We start from the raw sequence: 13,681 nt of genomic DNA, 5'->3' as shown, positions 1-13,681 counted from the left end.
CCACGTCCGCGGATAATGGAATTACCTTTAAGAACTTGCTCAATGTATGTAATTGATCTCCAAACCACAAGTTCAGGGTTGATAATTCCAGCTGACAAAATATCAACTCATGCCTATTTGATTTAAGCTAGTACCTACCATAATCTTCCTGATACTCATTGATGAATCTATTATGTAAAACTTCAATAACTCACTACTTTGGTGAACCGAAACTATTAGCTTTTCTGGAAAATTGGATGTTATTTCTATGAATACCATAGCACACTTACTTTCTTTTCCAGCATTATACAGTGTGATAACACATTTTCCCCTGAATTAGGTAATGTTTACAGGAACACTGGCTCTGGGCCTCCAGTGACTGAAGAGGAAATGTGGGAATTAGGGTCCTGGGGAGTGGAAAGGAAGTTCAGGAACTGAGCACAGGAAAAGCGGCCTTGGTGAGTGAGAAGGGTGTACACCTCACATCACTGGGTGAGCCAAATGATGAACCATCAGAGTAATCGGAGAACAGTTTATTAGATCTTTACTCTACACTTCCGCCTACCACCCCTCCCCACCTCATTTCCTGAGAGTATGTTATGCCCTTCTCACAAATTCCGTATTTCTACCACATCCCTGCCGATGGTGCTATATCCCAGAGGTGGCGTGGTGCCATAGTTACTAGAGTTGCTACCTCCAGCTCCAACGACCCCAGTTCATTCTTGACCTCTGGTGTTATTTGTATGAAGTCTGCACATACTTCCAATTACCATTTGTGTTTCAGATTCCTCCCACCTCTCAGAAATGTAAGGGCTAGTCAGTATAAAGGTGTGTAAGAGGAGCTATTTAGTTTATTTAAAGATGCAGTGCAGTAAAACAGACCCTTGTGGCCCAGCAAGCCTGCACTGTCCAATAACACCCATTTAACCTCCTAACCTTTGTGTCTTTGGGTTGTGGGAGGAAACTGGAACACCTGGAGGAAATCCGCTCAGCCATGGTTAGAACATATTAATTGCTTTCAAACAGTGGTGGGAATCGAACCTGAGTTGCTGGTGCTATAATAGCGTCATTTTAACTGCTACACTTCTGTGCTGCATTGAGTTGAAGGAGATCTGGGAAGAATTTAAAAAAACAGGCTTATCGTAAGCAGGTTCATGATGGTCAGCATTCCCAAGCTGAATGACTCTATGACCAAGACTCCCGGTATGACTTCATTGTTCCTGAGTTGTGAATTGCCCCTCCAGCATGGATGACAGAGCCACCGAAGCTCTAATTACTGCTGTAGCTCCTTCCCTTCTTCACAGAGTTATAAAAGAGTCCTCGGTGACCTTATCTTCCATCTCATTTACCTTTGAAATTTTTCAGCATTGCACCTGCTGAGAGGATCACTGGGGTCTCTTCCACCCATTAGAGATATTTATCAGCAGCGCTTCATGCACAGAGCCCTTAGCATTGTCAGTGATCCAACAATCTCATTCATCCCTTAATATTAAGCAGGAGGTACCATAGCATTAGGACAAGAACTGTTTGAATGCTAAGCAGCTTCTTCCCAGGCCATAAGGCTACAGGGAAGGCCACCACATAGGCCTCTTCATGTATGAAGCGCCAGTAGCATTATACTGTTTGCCTTAACTTGTCTAATTTATGCTCTTTACTATTTGTTAATTTATTTGTGGTAATATTACTTTATGTGGTATGTGTGTGTGTTATATGTACTGTGTTGTGTACCTTGGTCTGGAGGAATGTTATCTTATTGGGTGGTGTGCACAACAATAAACCTAAACTTGAACTAAAACTAGTTTCCTCATCTGTTATGGGAACAGCCTTGACAACTTCACACTTTAAAGAATCATCTTCCATGCACCCTGCTATTGAGATTAGGTTTGCTGGATGAGTTGTAAAGAGTGGGTGATGTGGGATGGTCAGTTGCAGTCACAGAAAAGCAGCACCATGAAGTTATATAGTATATGATGCTGGATTCAGCTTCCACTGATCTTCTGGTACATTCATGTGTGGTGAAACTTCTCTTTCACATGAATAGCCTTCTGTTACGATACCTCCTCAATTAAAATAAAGTGGGGATAATATCATCCAGGAAACATTGCACACCATTGGACTCTGCTGTACATATCCAGGCTGCTTTGTTAGGCTTCAAATGCATGGGCAACCTGCAAAAAAGCACAGATTTCTTTCATAAGAACTCATTTTCTTAACAAATAGAGCAGTACTAAAAGAATTTCTGGACCACAACTTCTTAATTTTCAACTAGATTTATAACAATTGGAATGACTTTTATTTTCTTCTCATGTTGGAAGGATTCCTGAACAGGTGAGTCAACAACAGGAGTTACACATTTCATGGATGGACCATATTTCTGATGATGAAAATGGAACACGGCCCCTGTAAGAAATCCCAGATACAAGATATCACCTGCTCTAGTAATCAGTGTGGTGCCAATGACTGGCACAAGAAGATCTCCAGAGCCAGAAAGGTATCTTTTCTCCTCCTCTCGTCTTCAAATGATATGAAAAGGGTGAACATTTTGCCAAATGTAAGAGCAATCTGTTTAATTCTTATTAACAAATGGAACTTCTTCAGCTAAAGATCAGAAAGTAGTAGAATTCTAAGGGGAGCTAATTCAAGCATTTCCTTAAAGAAATTTCTTGGACCAAGCTTAGGGCAGTTGGTTGATGTCAAGTCATACACAATCACCTTTGAGAAGAATCAAATGCCAATAAAAATGTTACATAGACTTATATATTGCAATACTGTAGCTAGACTATTCTTAGAAACTTCATGTAATCATTGTTTCTAACTGAAAAGCTTTGATCTTAACCTGATTGATTCATATCCTATCACCAAACACTCAGAAATAATATGTATTTCAACAATGTTATGTCAATTATAAAATTGGATTTGAACCATTGGTTTGAAGTTGATATTCATCATATCTATCCTAAGTGGATGTGGATTGGGGTTAGATTAGTGTTACAACTAATGACTAGAATTAGCTTTGATAGACAAAACAGATACATTGAGTTCAATATTTTCACATACAGTCTGACAGGACATAATGTTAAATCAAAGTGGAAACCTCAGATGAATTTAATTCATTTTATTTGTGTAATTGATTAACCATAGTTTAGGCTGTTTTATATCTGAATTGGTCTACTGCATCATACAAATATAGGAGAAAATGTATTCCCATCAGCCTCTGGACCAACCATTATAATGATTCTAATCATTAAGACAAGGTATTCCAGACTATATCAAGGCAGCAGAATTCTATGAATAAGTATTCTTTGGTTCATTGATATCTCTATTCTGCACTCGTAGTGCATGGTTGCTGATAACTTTGTGGTACAGTATATATCTTGTTCTGTTCTCATATATCTTCCTCTTGAATGAAGCAATTTCAGTTCTTGGTAATTTGATATTGACAGAAGCCGATCTTTACTAGTCTGGAGATTGAATAGTTAATTCATAACAAGATAATGCATGCTGTGCTTTGCCAGTCATTGGAGAGTTACTGCTGTTGCAGATCAGCTGTGAATATTTGCTGCTGCTTGGCCTTGATTTTGTTTTTTTTCTACAGGATTAGTAACGCCTGTTGTACTTCAAAGTGGAAAATAGAGAATCTACCCCTTGTGCCTTTTCTTAAAGCACTCTCAGTATGATATCTGTGTTCTTTGCTAGTCAAGTTGTCAAAATACATTCCTTGCCAGTCAAATACATAATTGTGCTTACTTGTGTTTCTAGTTAATCCCTTGAAAAGAAGAGGGATTTCCATTTTGAGTATTAACTGTAGGAAAATATGTTGGGAGTAATACATCAAAAACGTCTTTTAAATGAATGCATAATTAGATTGAACAAAATGCAAAAATAAATCTTCCTTTGGAGTATTAACATTATAAACATTACTCAATGTTGTCCATTTTAGAACTATTAACTGGTGCCTAATTTCCTGAAGGTAATGAGTCACCTGTGCTGGTCTCTCCTCTATTCATTAAGTCTACATTTATGTTACGCAGATCCTCTTTTGGAAGCAAACCATTCCCCAATGGTAATGACATTTACATTAACTCAATTACTTGTTAAAAAAGTAAACAAATTAATATTTGGGTCCCTGAAATGAATGGAGTCAATGTTTTTATGCCAAGTCTAAACAAGTATATTCTGGGATTTTTATTTGTAAAACTCTGGTAGAATCTGTCAGGCACTTTGGGGTTTCCTTGTTCTTGTATGTTTACATGGGAATCACAACCTTCCAAACATTTACATAGGGAAAATCCCAACTATTTAAATCTAAGATCACAATTTCTTCTGAGTCAACTGCATTTAATGTCCTCTTTCTCACAGAGTGTTTGATATGTAGCTAAATGTGGTAACTTAAGAATGTCTGAGAAAAGAAAATATCTGTCTGAATTAACCATTTGTGTGCCAAAGGATATTTTCATATATTTGTGAAATTTTGTAGTTTTTTCCACACAGGTTCCAGACTGCACCAAATTGACAGGGCCCTTAATTTGAAATTTTCAAGGCTATGCTCTGCAGTGAAGCTAGCAGGCAGTCAGTCTAACCTTTTCTTCTTGTCACAGCGCACAAGAATTCTAGGTAACATTTAAGGGGATATACATATCAAAGCTGAGATCCCAAACAGATGTGTTTGTACACAATGTTTGGTTAATGATTGAAAATTTAATGAACTCTCAATGGGCAGCTTTGGACATAAATGCAGACTCATCAAAAAACTTTGGTCGTGAAACAGTCATTACCTCTCAACCATGAGGCAGGCTCTTGAACCAGAGGGGATAACTTCACTCAACTTTCCTCACCCATCACTGAACTGGCTCATTTCCAACGATTCTTCATCTTGCGTTCAAATATTTATTGCTGATTTGTTTATTTTTATTTTCTCTTTTGTTTTGCACATTGATTGTTGTCTGCCCTGTTGGCTCTGGTCTTCTATTTTGTGTACTTACTGAGATTGCCTGCAAGAAGGTGAATCTCAAGTTGTTATATAGTGACCTTGATAATAAATTGGAGTGTATTATTAAGAATGTGTTTTCAGGGTACTTGGAGGCACGTGATGAAGCAGACCAAAGTCGGCTTGGTTTCCTTAAAGGGAAATCTTGCCTGACAAATTTGTTGGAAATCTCTGAGGAAATAAGAGGTAAAATAGACAAAGGAAAGTCAGTGGATGTTGTTTACTTGGATTTTCAGAAGGCCTTTGACAAGGTGCCGTACATGCAGCAGCTTAACAAGAGCCCATGATATTAGAGAAAAAGATACTAACATGGATAGAAGATTGGGTGACTGGCAGGAGGCAACGAGTGGGACCTATTCTTGCTGGCTGCCAGAAACTAGCGATGCTCCATCTGGGTTGGTATTGGGACTGTGTCTTTTCACATTATATGTCAATAACTTTGAAGATGGAATTGATGGTTTTGTGGCCAAGTTTGCAAACAACACAAAAATGGGTGGGGGGTGGGGGAGGCAAGTAGCAGTGAGGAAGCAGAGTGTCTGCAGAAGGACTTAGGTATATTGGAAGAATGGGCAAAGAAACGTCAAATGGATTTTAGTGCAAGGTTATAGATTTTTGTAGAAGGAATAAAAGCAAAGTCTATTTCCTAAATGGGAGAAAATTCAGAAATCTGAGGCCAAAAGGGACTTGGGAGTTCTTGTGCAGGATTCCCTAGAGGTTAACTTGCAGGTAAGAAAGGCAAACGCAATGTGAGCATTAGTTTCGTGAGGACTGGAATATTACAGCAAGGATGTAATGCCGAGGCTTTGTAAGGCATTGGTCAAACTGCACGTGGAGTATTGTGAGCAGTTTTGGGCCCCTTATCTAAGAAAAGATTTATTTTCGTTTTGATTTATTTAGCAAAACAGAGCTGATTAGGCCCTTCCACCCCTTGAGACACGCTGCACCAGCACCCCCACAATCCCAATGAACCCTACCCTGATCATGGGACAAATCAGAACAACCAAGTAACCTACTCGGTATGTCACGGACTGTGGGAGGGAACTGGAGCACTTGGGTAAAACACACGCATTCCATGAGGAGAACGTATAGTGACTCCTTACAGAATGGCACCAGAATTGAACTTCTAATTCTGGAACCCCAGAAGATGCAATAGCATCATGGTAACCACTACACTAGCTTGGCATTCTGGGAATGGAAGTGTCAACCTATGAGGAGTGCTTGATGGCTCTGGGCATGTACTCACTGGGGTTTAGAAGAATTACAGGGAATTTCATTGAAACCTATTGTATATTGAAAGGCCTAGACAGAGTAGATGTGGAAAGGATGTTTTCTATGGTGGGTGAGTCTAGAACCAGAGGGTACAGCCTCAGAATAGAACAGAGATGAGAAGGAATTTATTTAGCCAGAGGGTGTTGAATAGGTGGTCCTCATTATCGCAGACTGCTGTGGAGGCCAAGTCACTGAGTATATTTAAAGCGGAGGGTGATATGTTCTTGATTAGTCAGGGCATCAAAGGTGGTGGAGAGAAGGCAGGAAATTGGCTTTGTGAGGGATAATAAATCAGCCATGATGGAATGGGGGAGCAAACTCGATGGGCTGAATGGCTTAATTCTGCTCCGTATTGGCTCAATTTGTTTTGCCTTTGCATTAGGCAGATTGGTGCTGGATAAATCCAAGTCATTATGTGATTATTCACAACATTTGTGATAGGCTGTTGCATGTTAACAAATAGCTCATTTACCTATTACAGTTGTGGTTACATTTCTAGTTTATAAGCAATTATTCTCTAATTAAAAACAAGTACAGTAATGTATGTTCCCTTCCCAAAATAAAAAAGGATCAATCTCTGTTTAAGAGACTTTGCCATTAGTGAAAATATACTTGCCCCTACTTTGCAAGACATCTCCGAGTTCAACTATCAGCACTTTCCAACTATGCATTTATCAATTCCAGTAATAAAATAGATTGCTCAATTTTTTTTTGAAAGTGGAGTGGATCATCCATCAAAATGAGAAATTCTTTGATGAGCTTGTCAAACAAGTCATGATACTTTAGAACACTGAACATCTATTTGTTGATCTTAGGACTGTTTATGTGCACACATCAGATGTGCAGAGCAAGAGAGTACATCTATTTTATTTCGAAGCTGGCTGGAGCCCAGAGACTCCATCCCTCATTCTCTGTTTTGAAAGCTAGAAAATCAAATACTCTCTGAGACACAATGCTCACTGTACCATCGGTGCTGAAGGTGGGGTATGATGAAGGATGGTGAGAGGGCCGACAGTGAAGTGTGATTATCTGCTGAGAAGACCAGAGCAGGTTTGGATTATGGAGCTGGATAAATTTAACTCGCTGCTTTTGCAGAATCTGAAAGCAAGTAGTTGCCATATAGTTGCCTATGAGAATAGGATGAGCGAACTCGGCCTTTTCTCCTTGGAGCAACAGAAGATGAGAGGTGACTTGATAGAGGGGTACAAGGTAATGAGAGGCTTTGATCGTGTGGATAGTCAGAGGCTTTTCACCAGGGATGAAATGGCTAGCATGAGAGGGCATAGTTTTAAGGTGCTTGGAAGTAGGTACAGAGGAGATGTCAGGGGTAAGTTTTTTATTCAGAGAGTGGTGAGTGCGTGGAATGGGCTGCCGGCAGTGGTGGTGGAGGAGGATATGATAGGGTATTTTAAGAGACTCCTGGATGGCTATATGGAGCATAGGTAAATAGAGGGCTATGGGTAAAGCCTAGGTAGTTCTAAGGTAGGGACGTGTTCGGCACAGCTTTGTGGGCTGAAGGACCTGTATTGTGCTGTAGGTTTTCTATGTTTCTATAGCCAATTACAAGCAAAGCTGAACAAACATTTGAGTGAATGATAAAATTAAAGACCTTACCACATTCTATTACATTCTTATATTTTTCTTACAGAAGCTACTATTGTATTGTTGGTCATTATATCACTATCAGTTGCAAATTGTTGAAGTCTGGAATACAAAGAGTTGCCCACTTTCTGACAAAATATTACTTTATGCAGTATACAATATTTTAGTAATTTATGGTTTCCACCTTCGTATATGACACAGTTTAGTTCTCAAATAACTTTTTTTTGAATAGGTTTCTCAATTGCAGATCAATCTGTTGCAAGATCTTGATGTCTCTGCAACACCAATCCATTCACAGTATGGTAGTATAGTGGCTAGTACAATGCTTTACAGTGCAGGGGACCCGTGTTCACTTCCCGCCGCTACCTGGAAGGAGTTTGTATATTCTCCCCGCCACCATGCAGGTTTCCTCCATGCTTCCTCGGACAGTCCAAAGATGTACTAATTGGTAGGTTAATTGATCATTGTAAATTGTCCCGTGATTAGGCTAGGGTTAAATTGGGGACTGCTGGGTGGTGTGGCTCGAAGGGCTGGGAAGGCCTACTTTGTGAAGGATCGCAATAAATAAATAAAAGATAAAGGCAAAGTTAGAAATGTGATGCATGGAGCTTTGTCATATTTCGTAACAACTTATGGCCATGAATTCTCTTTTCGTAACTGTAAATCAGAACATTTACATGGCGCTTTCATTTTTCCCATTTCACTTCTGCTTCTCTGTTCTTTGAAAATACTTTGCATGGTGCAATAGCGGGGGGTCAAAGGTGCTCTAATGGTAAATTAAGCTCACTCAAAAATATAGGCTCATCCTCTTTATGACACATCAGGACTATCTAGGCTCATTATGTTTTGTTTTTCTAAGCAGGACTCAACACATTTCATACTTACTTTCTTTCCTCAATCTCACCTTCAACTATTCCCCAACATTGAACTGTTCTTCTAACAGGTCTACAATCTAGACAGTCTCCAATATAATTGTATATTGCAACACACTATTTAATTCCAACTGTAGCTTGGGTTTGGACATACACAGATCCCCACTGACATGATCAGAATGCATTCACACTTCTTTAAAGGCATTCTAAGCAAAATACCGTGTAACTACTGTATAATATCATAAGATTTTAAAGAACTGAGAAAAGTTTTCAAGAATCCTTTTTTGCTTTACATAACAAAATGAAAAAAAGTCATAATACTCACTATAATGTTAAAACATAGCATTGATTCTCATAAATGCTGAATAAAAATAATTCTGATAAAAATATTCTTCAGCATCTACATGCTGAGCTTTGGAGCCAGCTCACAGAATGCAATTGAGTGAAGCAGATAGTGGCTGAATTCTAACACAAAGTTGTTCATTCTGAGCTGCAACAAAACTGCTCGTATCTTATTGTTTCAGCTATGGAAAGACTAACTGAATTATATCTCCTACCAAGACCCACTGCTGACATTTGATTTGATGTATAAGGAATTCTTCAGATAAAAACTGCAAAGAGAGAAATTGTTATCAGCATTGAGAAAAAGTATCCAAAAGAAATACTGTGCAGACAGCCTTTCTTAAATTGCACTGCATATTTACGTAGCAGAATGGATTGAAAACGCAGTTTCAATCATTATGATTTATGAGCTCAATGATTTGTTAGATGTTATACATGAACCAGAAGATGTGCTATCTGACAAAAATTGCATAATTTAATATCCTGCTTGACTTGCCTTCGACTTCCTATCTCTTCGTGTTCAACCAACATGTCGATTTCACTCCACACGTCAAATGTAAGATTTTTCTTGTCCTGTACAAAGTGGATTACCCAGATCTATAGCATTAACCAAATGCTTTGTCAAAACCAGCTCCTATTTCTTTTATGAAAAATTAAAATCAAATAGTCAAGGAACCAAAAGTCACACTACCATCACTTGAAACCATTCTTGTTAACCCAACCACAGCACACATATTTTAAGTTTATCGGAAGCATTGCGAAAGCAAATGGCCCTGTGCCTGGAGGAATTCCATTCTGTATATATGTACAAAAACTGAAAACTGCTAGTAGACAGGAAAGGAAATGAGAAGAGCGGCAATACAAAGCATGCTAGGGAAAAGTGATTGAAGTGAAGTTACATCACTGGAGCTGCTTATCTGAAATTAACCCGTATACTTTAGTAAATAAGACTATAATAAGCCATTTACCAACCGAGAATCAAGATAGGGCTAGTTGCGATTTTGATCAGTGAATCTAAAAAGGGTGATGAATTCTTTTGTTGGACAAAATCTCTCCACATAAATCCACATGCATGTGCTTTACAGTGCCAGCGATGACCGGTCAGGGTTCAATTCCCGCTGCTGCTTGTAATGAGTTTGTACTGCTTCTTCTCCCCTTTGCCACATGGGTTTCCTCTGGGTGCTCAGGTTTCCTCCACCATTCCAAAGACATACTGTTAGGGAAATGTTAGTAAGTTGTGAGCATGCTGTGTTGGTGCCAATGACAATACTTGATGGTTACCTCCAGAACAGGAGTTTATATGCCATAGACCAGGGGTGTCAAACTCATTTTATGTCACGGGCCGGATTGAGCAAAATGCAGCTTCATGCGGGCCGGATCAGTCGGAACCGTGCGAACGCAGCTTTCGTTGCCTCTGTTTTTTCAGCCTGCTTTCATGTGTCTCAGTCTCTGCTATAACTACAAAGTGTTTCACTTTACAAATTCCGTTTCTTATGAAGAAGACTGCCGAGCAAGACTGCCGAATAAACACTAAAAACCCTGAAAACCTGGTACCTGAATAAACTCAGCATTAGCCATATCATACGCCATAGGCGCTTCGATTACTGGGGCCAGCTTTAATAGTAATTAGATATTATCTCGCGGGCCAAAGATAATTCCACCGCGGGCCGGATTTGGCCCGTGGGCCTTGAGTTTGACATATATGCCATAGACCAATCCCATTAAGCAATACCAGTACCATGGACTTCAGATTGGGAACCCCTGCTCTAGACAATAAACTGCTGATTTGATTTGACACACATGATGCATTTCGCTGTATGAATTGATGTTTCAAAGTACATATGACAAATAAATCTAATCTTTAGTTTTGACGAAGGATCTCGGCCCGAAACTTTGACTGTACTCCTTCCTATAGATGCCTCCTGGCCTGCTGCGTTCCACCAGCATTTTGTGTACGTTGCTTTATTTTTATCTTTATTTTAATATTTTCATGCCTCACTCAGTTAGAAAATAAATTGTCTGTGAGTGATTATAAGTGCTAGGTATATTTTATTGAAGATATGCTTCATGATCATGAAGCATAAGAGCACCAGCCTTCCAAGCCGTGAGACTACCAACTGTACCAATGTCATCAAGGTGGGCAGCTGAACCAATTTGAATACTCTCCCCAAGCAGACAGAAGAAAGGAAGCCTACCAAATACTGAGTAACTTCAACATGGACATGTTGTAACTAATCACAGCTTGGCTGGAGAGCTGGGAGTAGGAGACGGTGAAAGAAAGCAAGATTAGAAGGATGAGAGGGGATCTGATTGAAACATATAAGATTATTAAGGGATTGGACACGCTGGAGGCAGGAAGCATGTTCCTGCTGATGGGTGAGTCCAGAACTAGAGGCCACAGTTTAAGAATAAGGGGTTGGCCATTTAGAACACAGATGCGGAAAAACTTTTTCACCCAGAGAGTGGTGGATATGTGGAATGCTCTGCCCCAGAAGGCAGTGGAGGCCAAGTCTCTGGATGCATTCAAGAGAGAGTTAGATAGAGCTCTTATAGATAGCGGGGTCAAGGGATATGGGGAGAGGGCAGGAACAGGGTACTGATTGTGTATGATCAGCCATGATCACAGTGAATGGCAGTGCTGGCTAGAAGGGCCAAATGGCCTACTCCTGCACCTACTGTCTATTGTCTATTAGTTTTTTTGACACATGCACCTTGAAACATACAATGAAATGCATCATTTACTTCAAATTAAATCAGCAGGGGTCATGCTGGGCAATCTGCAAATGTGTATGCAGTCATGGGGAGAACCTACAAACTCTATACAGACAGTTATGAGAATTAAACCCCAATCTTACAGTTGGTACTGTAATAGTGCTACACTAATTGCTATGCTACTGTGCTGCCCTGGTTCAAAGTTCAAAGTTCAAAGAAAATGTATTATCAAGGTACATATGTGTCACCATTTATAGCCATGGGATTCATTTTCTTGTGGGCATTATCAAAAAATCCATAATAGAATAATAACCATAATAGAATCAATGAAAGGCCGCACAAACCTGGGCACTCAATCAGTGTGCAAAAGACAATAAACTGCACATATACAAAAAGAGATAATAATAAATAAGCAGAAAATATTGCGAACATGAGGTGAAGAGTCTTTGAAAGTGAGTCCATTCGTTGTGGGAACATTTCAGTGATGGAGCAAGTGAAGTTGAGTGAAGTTATCCCCTTTGGTTCAAGAGCCTGAGGGATAATAACTGTTCCTGAAGCTAGCAGTGTGAATCCTAAGGCCCCTGTTCTTTCTTCCTGATGGCAGCAGTGAGAAGTGCTCATGACTTGGGTGGTGGGGAGTTTCCTGATAATGGATGCTGCTTTCCTACAATACACCATGCAGATGTGCTCAGAGGTGAGGAAGGCGTTACCTCAGATGGACTGGAATAATAACACCTCTGAACCTCCAAGAAGGACTGGCTCATGGACCTCTGTTTTCCTCCCCCTGAAGTCAATAATCAGCTCCTTGGTCTTGCTGATGTTGAGTAAGAGGTTGTTGTTTTGGCACCGTTAACCCAGATTTTCAATCTCCCTCCAAATGCTGATTTGTCACCACCTACAACAGTGGGGTCATGAGCAAACTTGAACATGGCATTGGAGTTGTGTTTAGCCTCACAGTCATCAGTGTAAGACAAGTAAAGCAGGGGGCTAGGCACACAGCCTTGGGGTGCACCTGTGCTGATAGAAGTTATGGAGGAGATGCTGTTGCCAATCTGAACTCAGAGGGATCTGCAAGTAAAGAAATTGAGGGTCCAATTATTCAAGGAAGCATTGAGGCCAAGTTCTTGAAGCTTATTGATTAGTTTTGAAGAGACGATAAGATTGAAATTTGAGCAGTAGTCAATAAGGAGCATCCTGATGTAAGCATCTTTGCTGGACAGATGTTCCAGGGTTGAGTGAAGAGCCAATAAGTGAAGTCATACACAGGACAATCTGGTGGAACTTGTTATTTCCCAGTAACTAATAGGATGTCATTTTCTGGTGACTTGCTTTCTGTGGTCCCAGCTTGGGTTTAATCTTTTGGTTTCTTCTAGACTCCTTGGTATCTCGACGTTTTTATTGGTGTTTCATGAACCTGGATAATGAAAATGTGACACTTTTGGTTAGGATGTCATTTTCTGGTTAGGGTTAAGGTGGACAGAAATGCTGCAACATTCGACAAAACACACAGAAGATACGTGTGTCTAGGTCATTAAGAATTGATGTGTGAACACCTTGGTAGTAACAGCCCATTGCTCACTGCAGATAAGTGTTTAATGATGAGGTGAAGGCAATTCCACTTGCTGAGGGAGTTCACTGCAATTGTGATAATGCTGTTCACTTCACCCGTTTTGCCCCTACCTTGTGCTGGTACTGGGTAAGCACTGCAGGGGCTCTATGGCACAATCTGTGACCTCAAAACCACTCAGCCCAATTGTGTCTTCATTGTTGCTGGTGACTTCAATCATACCAACTTAAAAGTAATCCTGCCAAACTTCTTTCAGCATGTTAACTTTGCAACCAGAGGAGAGAATAGATTAGACCAGGTTTATACCAATGTTACTCACCACAGATTCTCACACCCCACATCCATTTTACC

At 40.0% G+C, this 13,681-nt stretch overlaps 1 protein-coding gene across 1 annotated transcript in view; it reads right to left on the bottom strand.

Moving 5' to 3' along the window:
• Window positions 1-1,661: 1,661 nt before the first annotated feature.
• The window catches only part of tbx5a (T-box transcription factor 5a), a 68,317-nt gene continuing 56,297 nt past the window's right edge, over window positions 1,662-13,681 (bottom strand). The window contains exon 9 of the mRNA XM_073065479.1: window positions 1,662-2,147. Coding sequence (XP_072921580.1) covers window positions 2,131-2,147 — 17 coding nt within the window. The 3' untranslated portion in view covers window positions 1,662-2,130. The remainder of the gene's footprint in view (window positions 2,148-13,681) is intronic.

The sequence above is a fragment of the Hemitrygon akajei genome, chromosome 14 (assembly GCF_048418815.1).
Source record: "Hemitrygon akajei chromosome 14, sHemAka1.3, whole genome shotgun sequence".
Taxonomy (NCBI): Eukaryota; Metazoa; Chordata; class Chondrichthyes; order Myliobatiformes; family Dasyatidae; genus Hemitrygon; species Hemitrygon akajei.
This window is presented reverse-complemented; position numbering and strand designations above follow the sequence as displayed.